The 26,355-nt window shown below is 38.6% G+C and overlaps 1 protein-coding gene across 1 annotated transcript; it reads right to left on the minus strand.

The window, feature by feature from the left end:
- Nucleotides 1–318: 318 nt before the first annotated feature.
- Eri1 (exoribonuclease 1) lies at nucleotides 319–25,864 on the minus strand. The gene is made up of 7 exons (XM_004666881.2): nucleotides 25,617–25,864; nucleotides 22,600–22,778; nucleotides 18,352–18,562; nucleotides 13,488–13,571; nucleotides 11,768–11,877; nucleotides 8,533–8,647; nucleotides 319–1,950 (listed from the first exon to the last, which is right to left on the minus strand). The coding sequence occupies exons 1-7, from the start codon at nucleotides 25,722–25,724 to the stop codon at nucleotides 1,708–1,710; spliced, it is 1,050 nt and encodes a 349-aa protein (XP_004666938.2). The 5' UTR covers nucleotides 25,725–25,864; the 3' UTR covers nucleotides 319–1,707.
- Nucleotides 25,865–26,355: the final 491 nt, after the last annotated feature.

The raw sequence follows: 26,355 nt of genomic DNA on the forward strand, positions 1-26,355 counted from the left end.
TTATTAGTCACTAAAATAATTAACATTACTATTATTAATTATTAAAGATTAAAATAACCAAGCAATGTCAATACAACTGGCCCAGGAGAATTTTTGTTGGGGGAAGACATTAAATTCTGAAAACACACCCCTAGTTAAGAATTTCACATTATCACTTCAAAGGCATATTTGTTTTTAGGATTAAGGAGTATTCAATAAGCCAGGCGTGGTGGTACAAGCCTTTAATCCCAACATTTGGGAGGCAGAGGTAGGAGGATCGCTGTGAGTTCCAGGCCACCGTGAGACTACATAACGAATTCCAGGTCAGCCTGAGCTAGAGCGAGACTCTGCCTCCTCGAAAAGCAAAACAACAAAAAGTATTCAATATTTACTGGTCATTCATAGACAAGCACTCTACCAGTGCTCACTGTGGTTTTTGATAATAAAAAAAAATATGTACAATAGAAACGGGACCAATAAACCACCTACTGATTTAGTTATATATCATAAGATGTGAGCTACAGACCTTATGAAATTCATTTAAGCTAGTATTTTTTTCTACTGACTTCTTTTTTCTATATGGCCAGAGTGGTCTTAAATTCAGTCTTCTGCTTCAGATTCCTGAGTACTGGGTACATGTTTGTGTCACCATGCTGTCTCTTTTCCTGACTTTTCTCATTTGTAACTAGATTTTTTAACCCAATCCTATAAAATATCACAGGTTTTCCTACTGAGTTGAAACGAAATAGACAAGTATGTATACCAAGTACTTTATAAAAATCATCAATAGAGTCTGTGCCCCATACCTTTGGGTTCAACATTCATAGAACCCACCACCTAGACTGCAAACATGCAGAGGAAACTTCCAAAAAACTAAACCTGATTCTGCTGCGTAAGTGCTCTACTGCACCCACCAAGCAGTGCTGTCTGGGCCGTGACCTCCCCCACAACAGACACACAGTCTTTCCAGCTTGGGGTGCCTGAGCATCACTCCACAAACTCATTTTGTACCACGTGGGTAGACTACCATGGTGTGCCTGCACCAACACGTGGACTTAGGTTCTTGCCATCATTCCCTAAACAATTCAGGGAAACCACCACCTTGGGTATTTACATTTTATTAGGTATAAGTGTTCTAGAGATCACTGAAAGTATATAGGAGGATATGTGTAAATTAATGTGCAAGTATCATGTCATCTTAAGTACAGGAGTTGATTCTGGTATCCACATGGCATCCTGGAACTATTTTCCCAAGAGACCGAACTTCACTTAACAAACTTCAAAAATCAAAAAGACTATGACATTCATAAAAACCAATGACAAGAAAAGGACTACCTTTCCATCCTTTCTACTTTTCAAAAACGCAAGGTACTGATGTTAATGTAAAATTAATTTTATATTTGAACATCAGTTATGTATGACATTCAAAGAACAAGCCAATTAACATTTTATACTTTCAAATTAAAGGAGCACATATAATAATACCTTAAAATATAAAATTTGGTTCTCAGCAAGACCTGTTACTGTGTAACAAATACTGCTCATATCAAAAGTGCTGGTGATATCAATACCTCCTCCCACAAAAATCTGTTCACACACACACATATCCCTCTATAAACTGCAATAAGATTTTAAATGTTTAAGGTGCTTGAAGGTTACACTGCAGGATTATCTGCTACTTGTTTGTAGCAGATCCAGCAAGGATGCTCCAGGAAAAAAAAAAAAGTGTTACTTTCTCAAATGTGGCATTTGTGGAGCTGGAGTGCCCTCTAGTGGTAAGGAAGAGGACACACTAATTAGCTGTCCTCCATGCATTCTCTCATTGATTCGAAGTTCACATCCATCCTGGAGCATTCGAACTGCTATTCGAGCAATATTTTTGGAGTCGTCAAGACCACTGTGAGGTCGTCCATCATAATCCATTCCTAATTTTTCAAGCATTATTGTCAATTTGGTTTGGCATCTAGGAACCTAAAAAAAAAAGACAGCTTGGTAAGCAATTTATGTTCTAAATAAGGTACAATATAAAGCCACAGGTTAAGTTGACCCCTTCCCCCAAGAAGGAAAAATTAACAGTAGCAAAATAAAGTCAAAGGGCAATTTCATATGAAGCAAATAACCTGAAAAGAGCCTTCTTAGGCTACTAGAACCTTTACAGTTTTATAATCTAACAGAATAATATATGGTTCTGGGCATCTAAGTCAAAGAACCACTTCAGTCTTACTAAGTAGCCAGGTTTGCCTTGAACTTGCAATCTTTTTGCTTTACTATTCTGAATGCTTGAGTTAAAAGTGCGTACCACCAGGCCTGTCTGTTAGATTCTATCTATTTGTGGCTCTCTAGCTATCCATCATCTATCTATGAATGAATGATGATGTGGATTAAACCCAAGTATTTGTGTATGCCAGAAAAGCACTCTACTAAGCTACATGCCTATTCCTAAAACAATTATACTTAAATATAAATATAACTATTAGATATGTATATATTACATATATACTATATATATTTTATATATTATAAATGTATAATTTAATAATTATATTTAAACAGTATTTTTCTGTAATTTGGTGGACTGACTCCTAGACACAATGGCTAAAATGACTGAATGAAAAATGCTGTGGGTAGTTTTCAACCTATTTGAAAACCTGTTCCACTGTAAATAAACAGAAATATTTCAAGTTCTGCCCAATACCAATTATGTTCCTTCACTTTTAAGAGCCATTTTTGTATTTTCTGCATAGCCTTATCAAGAAGGTTAGCTAAGTTCTGCATTTAGTAATGTGCTTAGCACCTATCTATACACTTTGGAATAGTAGCCTTTTCACCTGTAAAACGAGACTGAACACCAACCAACACTCACAGGGTTAATGGTCAATGGTAAAATCACAAAACAATGCAAACACACCATGATAAGCATCAATAATTATTTTCAGCTGCAATGCACTGTGACTTTCACTCAGTATTTCTTAGAAAAATGTACATTTAAAAATAGCCTCAGGGCCAGATATGGTAGTGCACACCTTTAATCCTAGCACTCAGGAGGCAGAGGTAGGATTGCTCAATTCAAGGACAGCCTGAGACTACAAAGTAAATTCCAGGTCAGCCTGGGCTAGATAAGACCCTGACTGTAAAAAAAAAAGAAAGAAAAAGAACAAAAATGACCTTAGGGCTGGGGAGATGGCTCAGTGGATAAAGTGTTCACCACTTAAGCTGAAGCTACCAAATTTGATCCTTAGACCCCATGTAGAATCTGTAGCAGGCTTCTGTAATCCCAGCACGATGGTGCCAAAGGTGAGTTGGGAGGTGAAGACAGAATTTGGCAGAAGCTCATGGTTAGCACAGACAAGTTAGCAGAGCAAGAATCCAGCACAAGAAACCCTGCTCAAATGAGGTGGACAGGTGATGACTGGCCTAAAAGTTGTTCTCTGACCTTAACACATGCACCTTTGCACTCACACACTAGTTAATACTAATAATTAAAAAATATATTTGCAGGGCCTGGAATGCAGGCTCAGCTGGTTGAGTGCTGGTGTGTACAGCATTCTGGGTCTGATTCTCAGTACTGCATAAACCAGGTATGATATTCGCACGCCAGTAATTCTAGCACTTGGAAAGTGGAGGGAAGAGGACCAGAAATTCAAGATACATTATAGCAAGTCAGAGGCCTGCCAGTGACCCATGAGACCCTGCCTCTAAATCAGTCAATACACACACACACACACACACACACACACACACACACACAAAACTTCTAGGGTTGGGGATGCAACTAAGAGGTACAACACTCATACAATGTAAGTGAAGATTTAGGTTTGACTTTCAGCACTGCAAAAACAATCTAACAAATTTTACCAATATATTAGATAATTTGGGTAGAAGGGACAAATTCCTGGAAACACACAATGTACCAAGATCGAGCCATCAAAGAAGCAGAAAAAGTGAGATCTATATACCCAGGAGAGAAACTGAATCTAGTAATTTGAAAATTCTTAACACAGAAAAGGTCAGGACCAGATGGCTTCACTGCCAAATTTTACCAAGTATTTAAAGAATCAGTAGCAAAATTTTGGAACTACTCAACAACAAAAATCTACTTCCTAGCTACAATACCCACTTTACTTGGATACTAAAGGCAAAGATACCAGAAGAAAGGAAAATCATAGAGCAAAATCCCTATGTATGCCCTGATACTAAATTCTTCTAAACCCAGCAGCATATTAAAAGTATATTCCAGCACTAAGCAGAATTTGTTCCTGGACTGCAAGAATGGTTTGATATGTGAAAATCAATGTGATACAACATGATAAAGAATGAAGGAGAAAAACTTCATGACCATTTCAACTGATGCAGACCCAGTTGACATGATTCAACTACTTCATGATGAAGACACTTGAAACAATAAAAACTGTATGAAAAACCTATAGCTAACACTGCATTCAATGGTAAATAAGATCAGGAACAGTAGGTGTGTACATTTCATCACTTCTAGTTAACACAACATTAAGAAAGCCTAATTAGAATATTTGGGCAAGAACAATTAAATGAATAAATAATGAATGGCACCTTAAAAGGGAGGACAATTACTGGCTTGCAACTGATATTATCTTTGTATGTAGAAACCCAAAGATCCTTCAAAAAAAAAAAAAAAAAAACCCTATTAGAACTAATACTAAAGTTGCCATACCAAAATCCACACAGAAATAAGCTGTGCTTCTAGCCCCTAGCAGCAAACAATTCAAAATAGAAATTAAAACTCAAATACCAAGGCTGGAGAGATGGCTTAGCAGTTAAGGTGCTTGCCTACAAAACCTATGGACCCATGTTCTACTCTCCCGATCCGAAGTAAACCAACAACATAACCTGATTAACAAATTGGTGGGTTATTATTACTGCTCATAAATAGAAACTAGCCTACAATTCTTAGGAGCAACCATTCCAAGTCTCAGTAGATTTCCCAAAACATTGAAAACAAGGGCTTAAGCAGATATCTGTGCTCCCATCACAAGAGCACGATTTTCCACAATACTCAAAAAGTGGAAGCTGGGCTGGAGGGATGGCTTAGCGGTTAAGGCATTTGCCTGCAAAGCCAAAGGACCCAGGTTTGATTCCCCAGGACCCACGTTAGCCAGATGCACGAGGCAGTGGCTGGAGGCCCTGGCATGCCCATTCTCTCTTCCTGTCTCTCTCTCCCTCTTTCTCTACCAAATGAATAAAAAAAATTTTTTTTTAAAGTGGAAGCTATTTAATGTCTATGGAAGGATGAATTTTTTTAAATGAAGCACATACAATAATGAAGTAGCATGAAGCTTTAAAGGAAGAAAATTCTTATAGAATGGAACATTATTTGGCTTCAGGAAGACAATTCTGACATGCTATACATGTATGAAACTGAAGGCAGTTTGCTCAGTCAGAAAAATACATTACATGATTTTACTTCTAAGAATTACATCAAAGTTAATTTCATAGAGAATGAACTAGAATGCTGGTCTTTAAGATAGGGGAAGAGGAGGGTCACCAGGAACACAGTGACAGTGCTGGACGATGAAAAGTTCCTGAGATGGATGCTGTGATGGATGTACAACAACATAAAATGGATTTAATGTACACTTAAAAATGATCAAGCTGATAAATTTTGTTATGTACACTTGCCGCACCTCAAAAGGAAGTCCCGGATTAGTGCCAGAAAAAAACTGACTTAAATAAAAGCCAACTTACTCTATCCCATCATAAAACCTGTGTGAAGACTTGGACAACACCTGGAGTTTTATGACTCTGGTAGCATGATCGCTTTAACTACCATGCACCAAACCTGCCTCTGTTCAGTCTCCAATATCACAAGAAAAAAATAAGGAAAACCTGGATGGCAGAGAACATATAAATCTCAAGCTGCTTCTTAGCTTAGCATGAGAAAGCTCTCAACAAGTGTCTAAGCTGAAAGAGGAACAAGCATGAGAACACACAGCAGGTGTTGTGAAGAACAGCTGCCAAAACTGACTATTGTACAGGACAAACTGAAACAAACCAACAAGCCCAGGAATCACAGTGAGGAAGCATTCAATCCTTTACTTATTCTCCAAAAGAGCATTTTAATAAACACACCTATAAAAGAAAACATGTTTATATAATTTTACAAATACCAAGTCCACATGTGTGCCTGTTAACATCATGCAGAAGGAGAAATGGGAGCTTCCCCATAATATTGCATATAATTGTATCTGAAGAGATTAAAATAAAGTAAACTAATTGTTAAGGGGCAAAGGAAGACGGAACTTACAGATTAAACAACTAGAGGGAAGAAAGTTATCAAGCTACTGTCATCTTCTCAAAAACTGGCTGGTTGTGGTGGCATATGCCAGTAAGAAATTACCGGAAGAGGTGGAGATAGGAGTATCAGTTCAAGGCCAGCCTACGCTCACACTTAAAAGAAGAAAAAAAATGGCAAAGATTTTCTCTCATTCTATAGGTTATGTCTTTGTTCTATTCAGTGTCCTTTGCTATACAAAAGCTTTGTAATTTCATGAGATCCCAGTGGTTTTATTTATTTATATATATTAGTGGTTTTATTTCCTGAACAACTGGGCTTATATTCAGAAAGTCACTGCCTATGCCAATATGATGATTTTCCCTACCTTTTCCTCTAGCAGTTTCATAGTTTGCAGTGGCTGAAGGCCCTGGCGTGCCCATTCTCTCTCTCTCTCTGTCACACTCAAATAAATAAATAAAAATGAATACAAGATATATTCTAAAAAAATAAGTTTCGGGCTGGCGAGATGGCTTAGCAGTAAAGCGCTTGCCTGTGAAGCCTAAGGACCCCGGTTCGAGGCTTGGTTCCCCAGGTCCCACGTTAGCCAGATGCACAAGGGGGCACACGCGTCTGGAGTTCGTTTACAGAGGCTGGAAGTCCTGGTGCGCCCATTCTCTCTCTCTCCCTCTATCTGTCTTTCTCTCTGTGTCTGTCGCTCTCAAATAAATAAATAAAATTTAAAAAAAAAAAAAGGAAAAAAATAAGTTAAAATTAAAAAAAAAAATGGCAAAATCAGGCTGGACAGATGGTTTAGGGGTGAAGGTACTTGCCTGCAAAGCCAAAGGATCCACATGCACAAGGTGACACATGCATCTGGAGTTCACTTAAAGGGGCTAGAGGCCCTGATGTACCCATTCTCTAGCTGAAATAAAATAAATAGCTGGGCATGGTGGCAAGCCTGGACTACATAGTAAGTTCCAAGTCAGGCTGAGATAGGGTAAGACCCTGCCTGGGGAAAAAAAAAATTAAAACAGAAATACCTTGTTCCATGAAATTTCTTTAGGATAGACTTCACCAAAATATATTATTACAGGGAGAAAGAAGAGGACATGGAACCTAAGACACAACAGAGAAACAATGGAAACCCACAGGAAATTTTAGAAGCTAGAAGAACACTTAGAATTCTAACATGGTTAAAGGAAGGCAGTCTTAAAAAAACTAACCAAACAACCAACCAACTGAATACTGAGAAGTGATTTAATTTGAATGGAGAGTAATGGAATAAGTGAATAGCTTAAGTCTTCCAGCTAGCCAGACATGAGTTGATGACTTGTAATTCCAGCAATCTCGGAGTACAGTCAGGAGATCTAACCTAGCATGAAGTACATAGTGAGACCCTGTCACAAAATATTTCAGTAGTAGAGAAAGAGACAGACAAAGAGAGACAGTGTGAGAGCTGCTCTCTGGTCATAGTCCATCACTGAATAATGACTATAAAGATGGTGACTACATCAGAAAAAGGCAGGGTAGGAAAGGACATGCAAGGAGTAGAGTTTACAGTTAAAACATCCTTCATGGCTGGAATTCAACAGATATTCCAAAATGAAAATCAGAACAGCATAAAAGTGAATTTTAAAAATACAAAGATAAATATGTGCAGAAACAACTTTTTAAACATAGTTAAATGTATTTGCCCTAGAGGAACAAGATCCAGTTCTAACTAGGGCCGTGACAGAAGACTATCATCCATTATAAAATGTACAATATTAATTTAAAATTTACTACATACATTGATTTTGGTTCAAATAAACTTAATAACCAGCTAGGCTCACACCTGTAATCCTACCACTTGGGAAATAGAGATAGGAGGATCAGAAGTTCAAGGCCATCCTCAGCTACATATGAAGTTCGAGGACACCCTGTCAAAAAATAAACATCAGTGCAGAGAACTAGGATTGTAACTCACTAGTACAGTACTTGCCTACCATGAATGAGGCCTTGGGTTTAATATCTAGTATCACAATAAATAAGTAAAAATCCAGTGGGCATTTGTTTGTTCCACAAGGAATCAGTGTACTAATATCCTTCCAGTTCCAAACTCCTATCATAAATTCATCCACTAAAGTTAATGGGGTGTGGGGGGATTATCTTTCTAGTTTGAACACAATGAGCATCTGAAAAGTAACAACCAACTAAATGGCCTTTTTCTGTGAACAGCACCTGGAAAAAAAATCACAACATAATATATAGAGAAAATACAGCTAACTTACCACTTAAAGCATAATTAATACAAGTAGAAATTTTACCTTGTAAAAGTTACCATATGACTTCCGAATATTGATCCACTTTTTAGCAAAAGAAGGATATTTGAGTCTGCTGAGTTGGCACTGAATGTTCAGGAACTTACTCATATCCCATGAACTTACAAAGAGAAAGGAAAAGTGGATAAAATGCAAATGAGTACTTTAGGTCAGTAGTTTTTTAATTTACACATGGTAACTTTCACATATTCACACAAAACTTCAAGCTTATAAAATTACATATTCTTACAAAACACTGTTTTTAAACATTAAAAAGGAAAAAATGAAATTGGATATATTAATGTTTTCTTCAAAACTAATTCTTATTAAGCTCATCTTGATTGCTTTTCCAATTCTGATTATGAAGTAGACTTCAATTTTGCTTATTGCTTTATTGTAATTCTAAAGTAACTGTTGGGCTTATATGTGATATAATTTTATTAATGAGTTCTCTTAAGATTATATTTCAAAAGAAAACAAAACCATTAAGAAACTTAAGACACAAAAGTCCAAGAGTTAAAGTAATCTGTCTGCTATCACATGTTTCTATACTATCACCTTGTTAAGAACCTCAATACTGAGTATGCACCATGGAAATTGTTCACATATGGTTTTTCTTGGACAAGGGAGAATAGTACTAGAAATTAGAACTTTCAACACAAAATGCAAAACCCTCAATTCACCAGCCGTAAAATTAAAAACAAGTGCCTGTTCTAGAATCTCACTGTTTCTATATACCTTCAATATTCCAGGTCAATCCCACAGCCCTGAGCTTCTTGCCTGAACCACTGAAATGGTTTCCTGAGATACCAATTACTGTTTGTGTTAATGATCTAATTATAAAATAATATAATTTCAAATAACCTATCCCAAAATTCAAGTTTTACTGAACTGCCTCTACAACTGATATGTGAAGTGATTATGACAAATACATGTCAATATTATAGTGAAGGAGAGAAATTGAGGCCCCAAGAGAACCAGGAGATGCCACCCCACATGCCACCTTGCCCTGGCACAAGAAAGGAATAACTGAGACTGATCTACCCCCTGCTGCCCAGTCTAGTACTCTACCTGGATGGGCTGGCCCAGGTGGACTGGCTCTGGGATCCACTACCCATATCTACAAACCACATCTTCCCCTTACATGTACTATAAAGGCTCTCATCTTCTTCCTGCCTGGGCTTTTCCTCTTTGTGGAGATCTCTCTGGATTCCATCTGTTCTTCACTTGGGCCACAGGGCACACCTGAGTCTGGCTTCCCCCTCACTCAGCCTGGGAAGGTAGGGGGGAGGGAGCATAACACTGGTCTGGGAAACTCTTCTGCTTGCCTCTGCTTTATAGTTTGGGGTAACTTCTCACTTTGATTACATGCATGATTTTCCTCTGGTCTCTGAATCTACCACCTGCGTATTTCCTTTACACTCTATAAACAGGTGGATGCTGTCACTAACTTCAGGTCTGCTACCTGCGTAATTTATTTAAATTCAGGGTAACCATGAGTGTGTGACTCTCTTCATTAATCATTTCTGCTCTAAACTTCTTGGTCTCTGCTTTGATATTTTCCCTCAAGCCTAACCATTTGTCAGCTTAACTCCCCTCCATGTGCTTATGGCTCCTACTTCAGTTTTTCCTTGGAAGCCTCAGTTTAATTCCCCTCCATGTGCTTGCAGCTCTACTTGCCTTTCCTCAATCTCTCTTACATGAACCTTATAAACTATGCAGTGTTTCCACTTGAGAGAATGACCTAACCCCACAATTTGTGATTTCTCCCTAAATACAACTTAGTAATTTATAATTTATCCTTCTTGAATCCACCTTTATTAATCCTTTATTAAATGTATGACAGAACCCCAAACTTGAGGCTCATAAATTCTGGGGATCCCTCCTGAACCCCACAATTCTGCATCATTAGCAGGAACATGGCTCATGTATAAATAAATCAGTAAAATCACTTCTAAATTAGCAAAATCACTTCTAAAGTGGCATGTCAGAGCTTTTCCAGACTTCTAAAACCAAATTATGATGTGACTAAATCCAATGGTTTTTCATACATGATGATTTCTACTGACAACATTTCAACTTTAGATGAACCATCTACTGTGCAAATTAAAATGGAAACTTTTAGGAATTTTTTCTTCAACTTTAAGTGCACTGTGGAATGTTAGTGTATTATCTACAATCTCTGTTTAAATCCTCCTGACCTTACTGTTTAGCTTGTCTTTCCTTTTTTAGAGGGGGTGGAAGGCACCAAGTCAGAGTCTCATATAGGCCAGGATGGTCTCAAACTTAATGTACCTCCAACTCCCAAGTGCTGCGATTACAGACCAGTACAACCACACCCATCTAACTCTTTATTTAACAAATATTTTAGGGGCTTACACTTTGAACTCAGCAGTACCACAAGACGATGACCTGGTAACAGAAGTCATTATTCTGAAAGGATTTAACTTCCTTACAAAATAAGCCTTATATAAAGATTAGATAGCAGACATAAGAGTAAGAACAGTGCATATCATAACGTCTGTACAACTTTAAATAAGGATGATTAAACACCATCATAGACTGTAGTGCCAGGGCAAAACACAAGAAGGGCTCTGAATACTGATCAAGTGAGGAAGAGACTTAGCAGCAAGAAAAGCAGGAATACTACGTGAACAGATGGGCAGCCTGACTACAGGAAAAAGGAATGATGCAGGTGAAATGGGTAAAACAGGTAGGGAATGAGATGAGAGAACCTTGGACACCAAGCAGAAAGCTTTTATAAGCAAGCAAACGTCATGACAGAAGCAGGGTTTTAGGAAAAGTCATGTTAGTTTTACATATTAGTATTTATCTTTCTGGTTATTTAGTCCCAGATTAGACCATTATCATGGCTTTCATCTTATGATTTGAAATTTAACTAGGAATAAGAATGTGAAAGGAAAAACAGTTTATTTAGAGAGAAATCACAGTGCAGAGTGGCTCCAGAGGGCCTATACTTTTGCGGTTATTCTAAAAGTCAAATGAATAAGAACATCTTTAAGACTTTCTAAAATATTTATCTACTTGCAAGAGAAAGGGAGAGAGAGAGTATGAATGGGCACATCAGAGCTTCTTTGTGCATCTGGCTTTATATGGGTACTGGAGACTCAAACCCAGGCCTGCAGGCTTTGCAGGCAAGAGCTTTTAATCACTGATCCATCTCTCAAGCCCAGCTTTAATCTTACAAGGCAGATTTAAAGGTAATTTTCTAAATACTTACCCATCTGTTAATATGCAATATTTATATTTTGTTCCCAAGTCCTTCAACTTCATCCAGTCAACTACTTTTTTTAGTACCTGAGGGAAAGTATCAGCTCTGTCTACCTGATCCTGAGGATATAAGAGGAATAAAGTCAGGATAGCTACTTAGTTCTACGAAATAACCAGACATAAAATGGAGGGGAAAAAATAGTAAGAGAATGGCTTATTTACATTTTATACTTTTCATAATTTCAAAACTTATCACCTCAAGTTTTACTTAAGACAATTAAAAAAAATTACTGGTAGCTAAGAAATAGGGACTATTTTTAATCAAGGTGCCCAAATGAATTATTAATCATTTTGAATTTTAATTTGATTTGATTTATTTGAAAAAGAGGAAAATAGACACACAGAGAGAATGGGCACATCAGGGCCTCCAGCCACTGCAAACAAATGCCAGACACAAGTACCACCTTGTGCTTAAGTGGGTCCTGGGGAATCAAACCTGGGTCCTTTGGCTTCATTAGGCAAACCCATGGTGTCCAAATCAAGATCCTCTCATCAGCTTTAACTATGGCCATTTATGTTATCTGCCCACCTCAAATCTCAGAGCTGCTAACATGCAATACATTCAATACAAAATGGTGCTGCCATGATGGTCTTCCTTAAATGTTAGAGTGAACTATGACATGCCTCTTATAACTGTCTTCCAATACTCTCCCAGACTTTTTAATAAAAGGATTCACTCTGCTTCTCTGTTCTTGTAAACCATATTCTCAATAGTCCCTTCTACATCTGAATCATATGGAGTTCTACCACTGCAGACTTGAAATAACAAGTCCTCCCTTTCTGCCCATTTACCTATCATGACTCAGCCCAAGTTCAACATGAGGAAAAACCTCTTGCTCTCAGGACTGCCATCAATGACCCTGTCCTATCACAGAAAGATATCATTTATGTAAATGCCCAAAATATCCTGACAAAACACTGACCTGTCACTCTTCCTAATTATATTGTGACCACTGGCTTATTCTGTCTGTTCTCCTATCACAGAAATTACAGGAAGCTGACTATCTCTGAATCCCTAGTTGTATATACTATAAGTAGGCACTCAACCATGTGGAGTGAATAAATTTCTAACGAAGTTACTACATAAACAAAGAGGTCTACACATTAAAACATAATCAAAAATCAGAGACCTAACCAATAAAGCTATATAGCCTGACATAAAAACAAACACACACACACACACACACACTCTCTCTCTCTAAAATTTATCTTGAAATACACCATAGTAAAACTCACTGTTAATGATCTATTTTACAAATGGAACTTTCAGTGCATCATTATAACTCCTTAAAAGGAAAAGCTGGATAAAATGCTACCTAGTATAAAATTTATTTTTTGGCTTTGACTTTCTGACTTCTGTTTCTGAGATGAAGGTCTCTCTAGTTGCCTAAGCTGCTCTCAAATCTCTGGTCTCAAGCAGTTATCCTGCCTCAAAACAACCCCACCAATACCTACTTAGTATCTGGGATCAGAGGCACATACCATCACACTCAGCTCAACGGTTTTTAAAAACAGTTAATAATAATAATAATAATAGCATGTATGATCTTTAGCCAGCAAGAAAAACAGCACATTAAAGTATTATAACAATTACTTTCAAACTAGCTACAAAATAAAATCTTTATTTTAAAACCACTTTCAAATTAAAAACAACAACACAGAATCCTAACCTGAGTAATTCCAGTAAGATTAATGCAGAAATCAGAAAGCTGTGTGTTAATCTCTGGCCTCACGTACTGCTGGAATGTATCTTCCTATAGAGGGAAAGAGACAAGGTAAAGTACTCTACATCACATAATCCACAAGAAATTCAGTTATATGAGGTTATAATTTTATGGGTGTTCATAGAAAAGATCATTCCCCAGATTCTCTAAATCCAAAGTCCTTTAATTTTTAAATTTAAACATACTTCAGTTTTTAATTTTTTTAAGACACTAAGTATCTGAAAGCAAACTTTCAAGCCAAAATTTAAGCAAACATTTTCCTGAGGTGCAAAATGTCAGTAATTCTAAAGCTATTCATACAACCTTTACTTCAAACAGCATTTTTAAAAGAATGCCCTGGTACGCAAGAAATACCAGTTTTCAGTTATGAATGAGCTCCACATTACTGCTTCCTCATTTACTCTTGGATAATCTTCACTTTTATAAAATGATTCAATTAAACTTAATTGTTGGGGTAGTTTGAGTGTATGTCCCCCACAGGTGATTTTTAAAAAAAAATATATTTTCATCTATTTATTTTGAGAAAGGCAGGTAGAAACAATGGGCATGCCAGGGCATGTAGCTACTGAAAAAAAAAAAAAAAAAAAAAACTCCAGATGCTCCAGATGCATGAACCACCTTGTGCATCTGGCTTATGTGGTTACTGGGAAATTGAACCTGAGTCCTTAAGCTTCACAGGCAAGTGCCTTAACTATGAAGCCATCTCTCCAGACAATCTCAGGTGTTTTTACTAAAGCTTGTACTGAGTCTCCAGCCACATGGCTGGAGAAGGTGTCACTGGCGTGGATCACAGGGTCAGCCCTAAAGTGTGTTTGGGGGTATATCTGATTTCCAGACCAAAGGTATATAAAGAGGTCTGAGTTCTGACTGGGTCCTTGCCACTTGTTGAGTGCTTGCTGACATTTCATTTTTGCTTGCTGCTTTTAATTTTTGCTGGCTGGTTGTCTGATTGGCTATATGGAAGCAGCTTTTTCTACCACTGAGGGAATTTCCCCCTGAATTTGTAAGCTTGAAATAAACCCATTTTTCCTATAAACTCTGTCTGTCTTGGCTGTTCATCCCAGCAATGTAGACCTGACTACAACAGTTGTGAATAGTCAAAATTTTACTATGTCACTCACAGTAGTTTAAGGTTGGTAGGACTGTATTTTTGTAGCATTAAAAAAGACCTTAAAAAGTTTTCATGCTGGCCTTCTTGTTTTATGCTCCCAACTCTGAAGGGAGAGAGACCCCAAACATCAGACTAGTTTGAGTCCTTTTCCCTCTAGCCAAACACTGTCTCCCTAAACCAGAAATCAGAATCATGTTTTAAAAATTAAGGACAATTTCAAAGTCTAAAGATCAAAAGAAGTAATTATTAATATTACATATGGATAGAAAAAGTACTTTTTTTTGGTAGTACTAAGGATGGATCAGGTGCATGCTAGCTAAGTACTCTATCCTTGAGCTACAGCTCCCCCCCCCCAAAAAAAAAATCCTCATGGGAGCAAATTTAAAAATTAAGGTTAGCCAGGCATGGTGCTGCATGTTTTTAACCCCAACACTTGGGAGGCTGAGATAGGATCACCATGAGTTCAAGGCCATCCTGGAGCTACAGAGTGTGTTCCAGGTCAGCCTGGGCTGAAGTGAGATCCTGCCTTGAAAAAAAAAAAAAAAACAAAAAAAACAAACGGGGGGGTGGGGGTGAGGTGCCTTTACTTCCTATACACCAATCTGTTGAGCAAATGAAATACATATGGTTAATAAAAATCGTAAAAGAAAACCAGTGAAGAAGAGCACAGGACACTTTAATTCCAGCTTATATGCATTTATGTTGCATTATTTTTTAAGAGAGAGAAAGAGGAAGATAAAGTACATGAATGTGGGCAACAGGGTCTCTAGCTGCTGCACATGAACTCCACACATGCATCACTTTGTGCAGCTGGCTTACATGAGCACTGGGGAACTGAACTTGAGTCATTAGGCTTCAGAGGAAAGGGCCTTAACAGTTAAGCCATCTCTCCAGCCTGACCTGCAGTTTCTAACAGCTATTATAACAAGATGATTATGAGAGTATGGACAGAGAACAGGCACTGGGATTTTTTCCTAAGGCATCCAACACTAGACAGTAAGGAGGAGGAATCAGCAAGGGAAACTACAAAGGATAATCCCAGCAAGCTTGAAGTAAAAATCAAAAGTGAAGGAAGTGACTGAAGAAATGTTTTAAGAGAACAGTCAAGGGCTGGAGAGATGGCTTAGCGGTTAAGCGCTCGCCTGTGAAGCCTAAGGACCCCGGTTCGAGGCTCAGTTCCCCAGGTCCCATGTTAGCCAGATGCACAAGGGGGCGCACGCGTCTGGAGTTCGTTTGCAGAGGCTGGAAGCCCTGGCGCGCCCATTCTCTCTCTCTCCCTCTATCTGTCTCTCTCTGTCTCTGTCGCTCTCAAATAAATAAATAAAATATATTAAAAAAAAAAGAGAACAGTCAATTCTACAAGGACTTATTAAAAATCAAAGATGAACTTGAGAGGTGATTTTAGTAAAAATACATAGCTTAAATTACTAAAGTGAGTTTCAGAAATGGGAGGAGAGCAGAGATGGTGGTTCAGCAGTTAACAGTACTGGCTGCATAAGCATTGAGGGCCTGAGGCCACCCCAGTTGGATGGGCACGGCCATGTCATGTCTATAACCCTGGTTCAGGGTGTAGGTGAGGGGGAATCAAAGAAATGCTGGGGCTAGATGCCTGTGTTGAGGGGAAGACCCATCTCAAGGAAGTACACAGTTGTAGAGCTCTGGCCTCTGCACACACGCACATCTGTAACACACATGAAACATCATGTACTACACATATTCTACACACAGAACCACACAAACAAAAAGAGAGAAATGAGAAAAAACAAATGGAGACAGAAGCACAGATAACTTATTTGAAGAAATACTTTCCATAAAGAAAAGGGATAGCTGGCCACCCAGTGGGATGAAATGACAATTATTCTTAAGATATAAAAAATACCATGTTTGTATATGATGAGCAGAAAGCAATATATCCTATCTAAATAAGGGAGGAAAAGTATTACAGCAATCTTCTAGAGTTAGAGGAACTGAAATGTTATGAGTTACACCAGTTATTTGTCTTCACAGCTATCATTTCTCCATTTAATTTACTGACCCTTAAGATGATAGAAACAGCAAATTTCCATAGACAGTGGTGCATACCTTTAATCCCAGCACTTGGGAAGCTGGGGTAAAAGGATGGCCCTGAGTTTGAGGCCAGCCCAGAACTACAGATTAAGTTCTAGGTCAGTCTGGGCTACAGTGAGACCCTACCTCAAAATAAATACTTGAAAATGGCTGAATAAGAAAGAATCTAACTGCCGGGCATGGTGGCTCACGCCTTTAATCCCAGCACTTGGGAGGCAGAGGTAGGCCACCCTGAGACTCCATAGTGAATTCCAGGTCAGCCTGGGCTACAGTGAGACCCTACCTCGAAAAACCAAAAAAAAAAAAAAAAAAAAAAAAAAGAATTTAACTAAGCCAAGTATGGTGACTTACTTGAGAGGCTAAGGTAAGAGGTCCATGGTGAGCTCAAGGCTATCTTGGGCTACAAAATGAGTTCAAGTCAGACTGAGGTAAAGTGAGATCCTGTCTCAATAAACAAAAGAACAGGGCTGGAAAATGGCTTAACAGTTAAGGTGCTTGCCTGCAAAGCCAAAGGACCTCAGTTCAATTCCCTAGGACCCACGTAAGCCAGATGCACAAGGTGGCCCATGTGTCTGGAGTTTGTTTGCAGTGGCTGGAAGCCCTGGAGCACCCATTCTCTCTCTGTCTCTTTTCCTCTCTCAAATAAATTAAAAAGAAAAAAAAAAAATTTTAACAAAAGGAACATATGGGCTGGAGAGATGGCTTAGCGGTTAGGCACTTGCCTGAGAAGCCTAAGGACCCTGGTTCGAGGCTCTATTCTCTAGGACCCACATTAACCAGATGCACAAGGGGACGCATGCATCTGGAGTTCGCTTGCAGGGGCTGGAGGCCCTGGCGCGGCCATTCTCTATCTCTCTCTATCCCTATCTGCCTTTTTCTGTCTGTTGCTCTCGAATAAAAAAAAAAAAAGTTATATTAAAAAAAGGAACATAACAAAAGAGGTATCTTTGAACATGAAGAAAAATCTGTGTTTTTTTATGCACAAGCTTTTTTTTTTTTAATAGTTACTGTCAATGTGTTGGTGACAACAGGGAATAGCAAGGAAATGACTTTTGGATAGATATTAAGACATACTCTTACTCAGATTCTACAAAGCAAACAGTGCTTTATACTTTTGAGAACTAACAACTTGGTGACAATTATCATCTACCATATACATATTACATGGCTTAGAAACTAAGGTTATATCCATTCTCGCCATGTCACAGACAGAGATTTCTATATACTGATCTTTGTGATCAGAGTGCACATTAGGCTACACCTGTGGTCCTCTACCCTAATCACATCAAAACAACTAACAAGCTCTAACTACTAAATTCCTAACTCTGGGACCAGAATCACCTATTAGAATTTTTTACTCTTTTGGAGACTGTTGCCCCCCAGATGTCCTATACAAACAGAAAAAGAAAAGCATCAAAATTTTAGCTACTGTAAGGAAAACTAATTCCTGAAATTGTTTTATTATAATTTTTTTGTTCATAGTTATAATATTATAATTTTTCTGTTCAAACTCATAACATGAGCACAAAGCTCACTTTGGAATTCTAATTCTAGCTAAAATGATCATTGAGATCATCCAATTTACTAGTAAACACTACAAAAGTAACATTAAAATGTTAACAATTCACTTACTATTTCTAAAGTGTGTGTATTCAATAAAACAACAGGAAACTCAATTATTTCATGTACGAAATCAGCTGGGTTACCCTCTTCACAAGTGGCTTCAAAGTCAATAATACAAATGTAGTCATAGTAAGTGTCCGCACAAGTGTTTTCCTTCAACATCAGCTTCTGCTTCTTATAATAGTTCTTCAGTCTCTTCTTCAGGACATCCTTCACTCCTCTAAGTAAAAGAGAAAAATTAGGTAAATTTTACAATCAACAGTCAGAACTCTTACCTGTTGGCACACTGGGATGAACCCTGAGAACTGCAGCACAACTGAATAAATGCCAGCTAGAATAAATGTAAGGAAAGCAAGATTCAAACTAAGTCAACAAAAAGTTAATGACAACAAAATTTTTAATATAACATGAACATTTTCTTTCACAAGAAGAGATTTTCTTCAATGCATCTAGTATTTCAAGCCATGACTTTGTACAAAACTAATATAGTTATATTGCCCTGTATGTTAATGTGACATACAAGACACAAAAACTGAAGCTAATGTTAAATTATCCAAAGTTCAAATTATGTCAGATATAAAATTTCAGGTAAATTAAACACATTAAGCTTTCCTTTCTTTAAAAATTTATAGGTTAGACAATTTTAAAAAGTCTTTTAAAAAAATAAAGGCATCATAACTATAGCATATAAAATTGAATGTCTGGGGCTGGAGAGATGGCTTAGCAGTTAAGTGCTTGCCTGTGAAGCCTAAGGACCCCAGTTTGAGGCTTGTTTCCCGAGGACCCACATTAGCCAGATGCACAAGGGGGCACACGCGTCTGGAGTTCATTTGCAGTGGCTGGAAGCCCTGGCACACCTATCCCCTCTATCTGTCTCTTCCCCCCCCCTCTCTGTCACTTTCAAATAAATAAATAAAAATGAACAAAAAAAATTTTTTAAATTTGAATGTCTGGTAGTTACCTGAAAACCAATTTAGAAAGTAACATCGTAGAGTAAACTGTCCACATTAGACACATTAGACTCAGAAGCTTCTTAAATAAAAGTAGGTTTCCTGATTTACCACCAGTAAAGTATGATTCAGGGGATTTCAGTATTACAAACTCTACAAATGGAGAAGGGGGAAAGCAGAAAGAATCCTTCTCCATAGATAACTACAGTTGGTAAATGTGAGCACAATATTCAAACAGTATTCCCCCAAAAGCTTAAGAGTTACAACCAGTGTTGCTATTCCTTCAGTGTTGGTTGGATGGGTCCTATATTGGCCTATAAATACAAAATAGTAAAAATGAAAGGAAAACTGTAATTAATTTGTGTGCCACATATAGCATTTTAGCAACATGGCTAACCAGTACTTTTTAAAAGCTTTTTGTTTTCCTTCCTAAGCTACCAATGAAGCACTGGTCAGGAACCAGAACCATGAAAACGGATAATCAACCACACACTTGTTTTAAGACAAAAATGGCTGCCTAGTATACTATGTTGGCTTAATTATTTTACACATTATCAAAACCTACACCAGACATCCCTTAGCCCTCGTCACATTAGGCATTGTTAGTGATTTGTGAAATGTGACTGCTCTGGAGCACCTTTCTTATTTTCTCTCCCACCCTCTTCTGTCTGGAGGAATTACACTGCAAACCTATGGTAGTACACACCGCTAACTAGCTTCTGTTACTCCAACATCTACTCACTACTTTTATCAATTCCAACTCAGAATATTCACTCTGGTTCTCCACACTTCTCTAGTAAGGCTAAGTGTCATTTCTTACTGTAATAAATGCCTCCACAGGCACAACCCTGCAACTCACACCGTGTGTGTGTGTGTGTGTGTGTGTGTGTGTGTGTGTCACACACACACACATGCGCAGAAGCCAGAGGAGAAAGTTGAACAATGAGTGTCCTCTTATTGCTCACCTGTATACTTTATTAAAAAAGGATCTCTCCTTCAACACAGAAATCTTCTGTCTATTGGCAATATTCTCAGGTCTCTGCCCCTGTGGACTGGGTTTACAGGTATGGACTCTTAGAGAGTTAAATTTGGCTGTTTCCAGCCTGAAGAGGCCCTTGTATTTTAATGGCAAGCATTATTAGCCATTGAGCTATCTCCCCAACCCCATGCAAGTCATTCTTTACCTTCTTTAAAAATCAAGTACTAATGCTAATATCCTGCCTAAGTAATCTTTAGGGGTGCCTTCTGCTCACCAAGTGAAAACATAGACTTTAGGATAAACTCTTTCATTTTGCTACAACCTACCATTTCAGTGTCATTGTCAAATTCTTCTCACTGTACACTGGTACATCACACATACAGACAACTGTATGTCATGGCCTGAATATATGGTATGTGTTCATGTTCTTGAACTTAAAACTGTACAGTAGCTAAAGAAAAGGCAAGATGGTATAATAGAAAACATACAAACACAAATTAGAAGTTTGCTTTGGGTTTTTTAAAAACTTCTTTTTGCCCAAGATGCCCTCTTTCCCTTTTCTATTTGGCACAATTCAAATGTCAGCCTTCTGAATTCCTGGAAAACACTCTCCTCTGAATCTTCATGATGTATCTGGCCAGATGTCCAATACCATACACTGGTCTTGTCACTTTAATTGTAGTATCTGTGTGTTTTCCCAAAAGACTAAAATTTCCAAAGGAAGAACATGTCAGTTTTTACCTTTAAAATTTCAATGCCTAGTGTAGTTAGTGCTTAGAATTCAATCCAGGCCTACTGAATAAATGAATAAACAGATATCTAGATCTCCCATGTAAGCCAGAAGCAAGCAACTTATCTTCACACTTCAGAAGTATAAAAATTTTGCTCAGAAAATCTGTAGGCTACAGGATGTACCTTCCCAATAGGAAGAGCCAAAGGAAAAGGAAGTCAAAATTTTTCTTTGCAAATTATGATACAGACAATCTAGAAGGGAAAAGGTATATTTGTGTCTCTTCTGAAAAACAGCAAAGTTCAATTTTAAAACAAGAAGCAGATATATCTATATATCTCTCCAGCCCGTGAATAAATATTTTCACTTATTATAGTCAGTTTTTTCTTATAATTGGACAGTTCTGTTGTTTATCAATATACAGTTAAGCTTAAGACATACTGTTATTCTGTGTTATTTTTAGAAATTGAAACACAGGCTGGAGAGATGGCTTGGCAATTAAGCGCTTGCCTGTAAAGCCTAAGGACCCCAGTTCAATGCTCCATTCCCCAGGACCCACGTTAGCCAGATGCATTGGGGTGCACACGTCTGGAGTTCCTTGGCAGTGGCTGGAGGCCCTGGCGCGCCCATTCTCTCTCTAAATGTATCTGCCCCTTTCTCTCTCTCTGTCGCTCTCAAATAAATAAATAAAAACCAAAAATTAAGAAAAAAAGAAATTGAAACACATAATCTCCTGCTATGGGAATGATTTCTTTAAATTACCCAATTTCCGACAAACCACAATACAAACAACTAAAGAAAAATAAACAAGGAAAAAAACAACCCTCTATCTCATCAACTAACTGAATAACTAAAAAGCAAAATTTCAAAGCTAGGCATGGTATCCAGGAAGGCCAGCTCAGGCTACATAGTAAGACTGTGTCAAAAATCAAAAGGACCTAAAAGATGGTCAATGGTTAAGTATGCTTCCTGCTGAAGTATAAGGGCCTGAGGGAACTGAAAGTGCTTGAGTTCAAACCTTCAGAACCCACTTAACTGGGTGTGGCCAAATGTGCCTGTAACCCCAGTCATTCAAAAGGGAACAGACCAAGGAATCACCTGGTTGACAAAAACCAGCAAACTTCATTGTCAGTAAGACACTGGCTCAAACAAGAATGAAAGTACAATGAAGGACGCTGACATTCTGCTTCCACCACTGCAGGCAAGTGGACACTGCAGGTGAGCACACAACACCTCAAGGACACACACAGTACAAACACAAGCAAAAAAAATTAAATACACTTATAACTATAGATATAACTATATGTACGTTGCTGATAAATCACTAAATATTCATAAACTTTGAGTTTGCAAACTGATTTTATCATCGAAAGGAGATAAATTTTAGAATTGCACACCAATTCATGTTCAAGTACATAAATTTTAGTTATTAGTATTATTATCACCTCTTAATGGTAAGATTACAAGGACTTCTAATTTTTCAGTGTTTTGAAGATTTTTCTAGGTGGAACATGCACTTTTTAAAATTTACTTTTAATTTTTTTTAATCAATACATATTGATTATACAAACTAATAGATTATAATTATTTTTAAGTACCTTGTTTCAAGCTTGAATTCTGAAAGTTTAGCTCTGAGTTCTTCTTTACTCATTCTATTAATGCAACCATTTGTAATTGCAATCTCTTTGTAAACTGGGTCACTGAAGTCACTTCCATTGGAGGTAATGAATTTAGATCCATCTATTTCTTGGCCATCAAGTTTACATCGTTGCTTTTTCTATTAAAAAAAAAAGAGGATTGGGAAAGAGGTGTTAATGTATAATTAGGGTTCTTCATGCCATGTCCAATGCAAAATGTCCACTGCTGATGTGTTTCTAGTATAATTTGTCCTGCTCTATTCTGAGCTAGCAATGAGGCTACATAGTGAGAGACTGCTGTAAGGCAGAGCTACATCAGTACAGAGCCCCAGCTTACTAAGAACTAGCAACGTGGTCTTGAGTAGTAATATTAGCCTCTGATCTTTCAGTTCCTCATCCATAAAAATAAAGTATAATTGTCTCAAATCATTATTTGGTAATGGTAAATAGTATTTAGGTAGCATTATTATAAATATGAAATGAAATTATATATAGCAAGCTCCTAATACCTTCCCCAGAAGTAGCTTTTAGTAAGTAATTTTACTTATTACCAGACTATATAAAACAGCCCTTTACATAAACAATATGCTCAAACTTACAAATTAGTCTGTTTCAATGACTTTTCACAATATTATGTACGTATGAGTCAACTGACTTCTGAGAATTTTTTTTTAATTTTTTGTTGTTGTTTATTTTTTATTTATTTGAGAGTGATAGACACAGAAAGAAAGAGGGAGGGGGAGAGAGAGAGAGAGAGAGAGGGAGAGGGAGGGAGAGAGAGAGAGAATGGACGCGCCAGGGCCTCCAGCCACTGCAGACGAACTCCAGACACGTGCGCCCCCTTGTGCTGTGCATCTGGCTAACGTGGGTACTGGGGAATCGAGCCTCGAACCGGGGTCCTTAGGCTTCACAGGCAAGCGCTTAACCGCTAAGCCATCTCTCCAGCCCCTTCTGAGAATTTTTAGCTGACTTTATTTCAGTTAAAAAAAAATCTTCCAAAATTAAAAAAAAAAAAAAGATTACCATTCTGGTTCTAAATGTCCTACTATCCAAAGCAAATAATGAAATGTTTTCAATTTCAAAACTCATAATTTCTTAGTTTCATGTGTAAGAGGTGTCTTAATAGAAACCATTCTTAAATCAGAGTCTGTCATATGACTCCATTATATTCTTTTCATAGGTTGACAGACCTAAACCCCATACTAATTTTTAAATATTAGTTATTTGCTACATGTAATGTTACAAATATAAACTACGTCTTAAGTTTCAAAAACACTTTGGTACTTACTATTACGTTAGTGCTTCTTAACTTGGTCACAATGTACCACATGGAAGTATTAGATTTATGAGAAATGGGCTGGAGAGATGGCTTAGTGGTTAAGCGCTTGCCTGTGAAGCCTAAGGACCCCGGTTCGAGGCTCAGTTCCCCAGGTCCCACGTTAGCCAGATGCACAAGGGGGCGCAGGGCGTCTGGAGTTCGTTTGCAGAGGCTGGAAGCCCTGGCGCACCCATTCTCTCGCTCCCCCTCTATCTGTCTTTCTCTCTGTGTCTGTTGCTCTCAAATAAATTTTTTTTAAAAAGTACTTTTAGATTTATGAGAAATAACCATAGCAGTCCCTGTTTTTGAACTGATTTTGATGGACTTATTGTCTAAGCTCTCAATTTAATGTATTCACAGCACCCACCCCCACTTCCTTTACAGAAAGGCCAGAAATTCCAATGTATAAAAATGTTCATAGGCAGGAATAACCACATTGAGGTTCCTTGTTTCAAAATTATATGCATGTATGAAAATGTCATAATGAAAAGAACCCTTATTGTTTTACATGCGGTATATGCTTATTAAAAAAAATTTTTTTTAAAGTTGTTACACTGAACTTTTACCAAGAAAATAACTAGCTTTCAATAATATTTAAATTTGCAATCAATACTGGCTAATTTATCTTTAGAAGTTATCAGAATAATTTCTTCTTTATCTTTAAACTTACAATTAATTTTAAGCTTCATCTTCAGTAAAGTTAAAAATGTAGGTCAAGTGTGGAAGGATGGCTTAGTGCTTAAGGCAGTTGCCTGCAAAGCCAAAGGACCCATGTTAGATTCCCACGACCCACTTAAAGCCAGATGCACAAGGGGCTCATGTGTCTGGGAGTTCATCTGCAGTGTCCATTCTCTCTTTTTCTCTCTCTCCATGCAAATAATGTTTTAATAAATGTAGGCCAACATGAAATAACATTTTGTCTAACAAAAACAGGTATCTAAGTAAGTTTGCTCTACGAATAAAGCATTCCCTGATTCACTTGGAGAATTCTTATCTACATCTATAGCTACAAAAATCCCATATTATGTGAGCATTTACATGTCTTCTAGATGTTATAAAGCATGACTCCTATAAAGACAGAACTGCTTCGGCTCTTAAGGCCAACGCCACCTTTTGTGAAATGTGTTCCTTCCAAATTTCAGGTCTACACTAATAGTTCCCAAACGAGTTGCTAAGCCTTTGTTATCGTGCATTAGATTCACCATCCCCAGGACTGGCCAACTGTATCTGGTTAAGAGGAATAAATACGTTTTAAGACAGTCTCTTGTCACTGTAATAAGCTCTATCAGAGAGCTAGGAGACGGCCTGAGAGCCAATCCCCCCCCCCCCCCCAGTAGGAGACAGTAGGCAGTGGGCAGAATGCAGCGCCACTGGACAGGCGCAGATGGCCGAGGCGGGAAGACGGGCGGAGGTGACCACGTCTAGAAAGTGACATGTCCAGGCACGCGGGGCTGCTGCTTTTTAAAAGTGCGACCAGAATCCACTGGCGACAGAACGACCACAGCACCCGTGGACGTGGAATGTTTACGGCGGAGTTCTCCCCCGGAACGTCCCACCTGGGACCGGTGCAGGGCAGGGAGCCCGGGGCCAGGGCCAGGGCCGCGGCGACCGGAAGGGGCGCCCGCAAGGGGCGCCCGCAGCGAGGGCGGGCCCCGCTCACCTCGACGTTCAGCGGCGGCGAAGGCGGCTCATCACACTCCGGCCGCAGCGTCTTCTGCGCGGGCGCCGCCGCGTCCTCGTCGCGCGGCCAGCTGGGCTCCGCGTCCATGCGGGCTCTCACTCGGACGCCGGGATCCGACACTCACTCACACTCCACCCAGGCGGCGAGTCCGCCTTTCCCGGCCGAAAAACCGGCGGGCTCACGTTCCCGCGGCCGCCGCCACACAAACTCCGGCCGACACCTCCTACTTCCGGGTGCGTGGGGCGTCCGCACGCCGCGCAGGCGCAGTGGACGGGCGCGCGCAGCCGAGGCGGGAAGGAGACCCGGGAGGAGGCATGCGCGGGAGAGCAGTGGGCGTGGCCGGAGCTGCGCTGGGACAGGTCCTGGAGCGCTCAGACCCAGACGTTTCCTTTTTGCCTTGGCAACCAGGTTTTGGGTGTGTTGCTAGTGAGGTCTTGGTAGAACGCTTGCTTTAGCACATGTGAAGCTCTGCTTTCAATCCTCAGCACTTCCAGGAATAAAAAACTGCTATGTTAGTATTAATGGTGCAATGCTCATCTCATGGAAAACACATATAAAATGTTATTTTCTTTCTGTATTCAATAATCTTTTGAAAACTCTATAGTCAATGTGATTCTTACTCTTTTGTAAATCTATTGTTTCTGTCTAGACGCTGTAGTTTTATATTTATAGGTCTAACTCTCACTATAACAGATCCACATGGGGATTGGCTTTCTTC

This window comes from Jaculus jaculus, chromosome 9, assembly GCF_020740685.1.
Source record: "Jaculus jaculus isolate mJacJac1 chromosome 9, mJacJac1.mat.Y.cur, whole genome shotgun sequence".
NCBI classification, from domain to species: Eukaryota; Metazoa; Chordata; class Mammalia; order Rodentia; family Dipodidae; genus Jaculus; species Jaculus jaculus.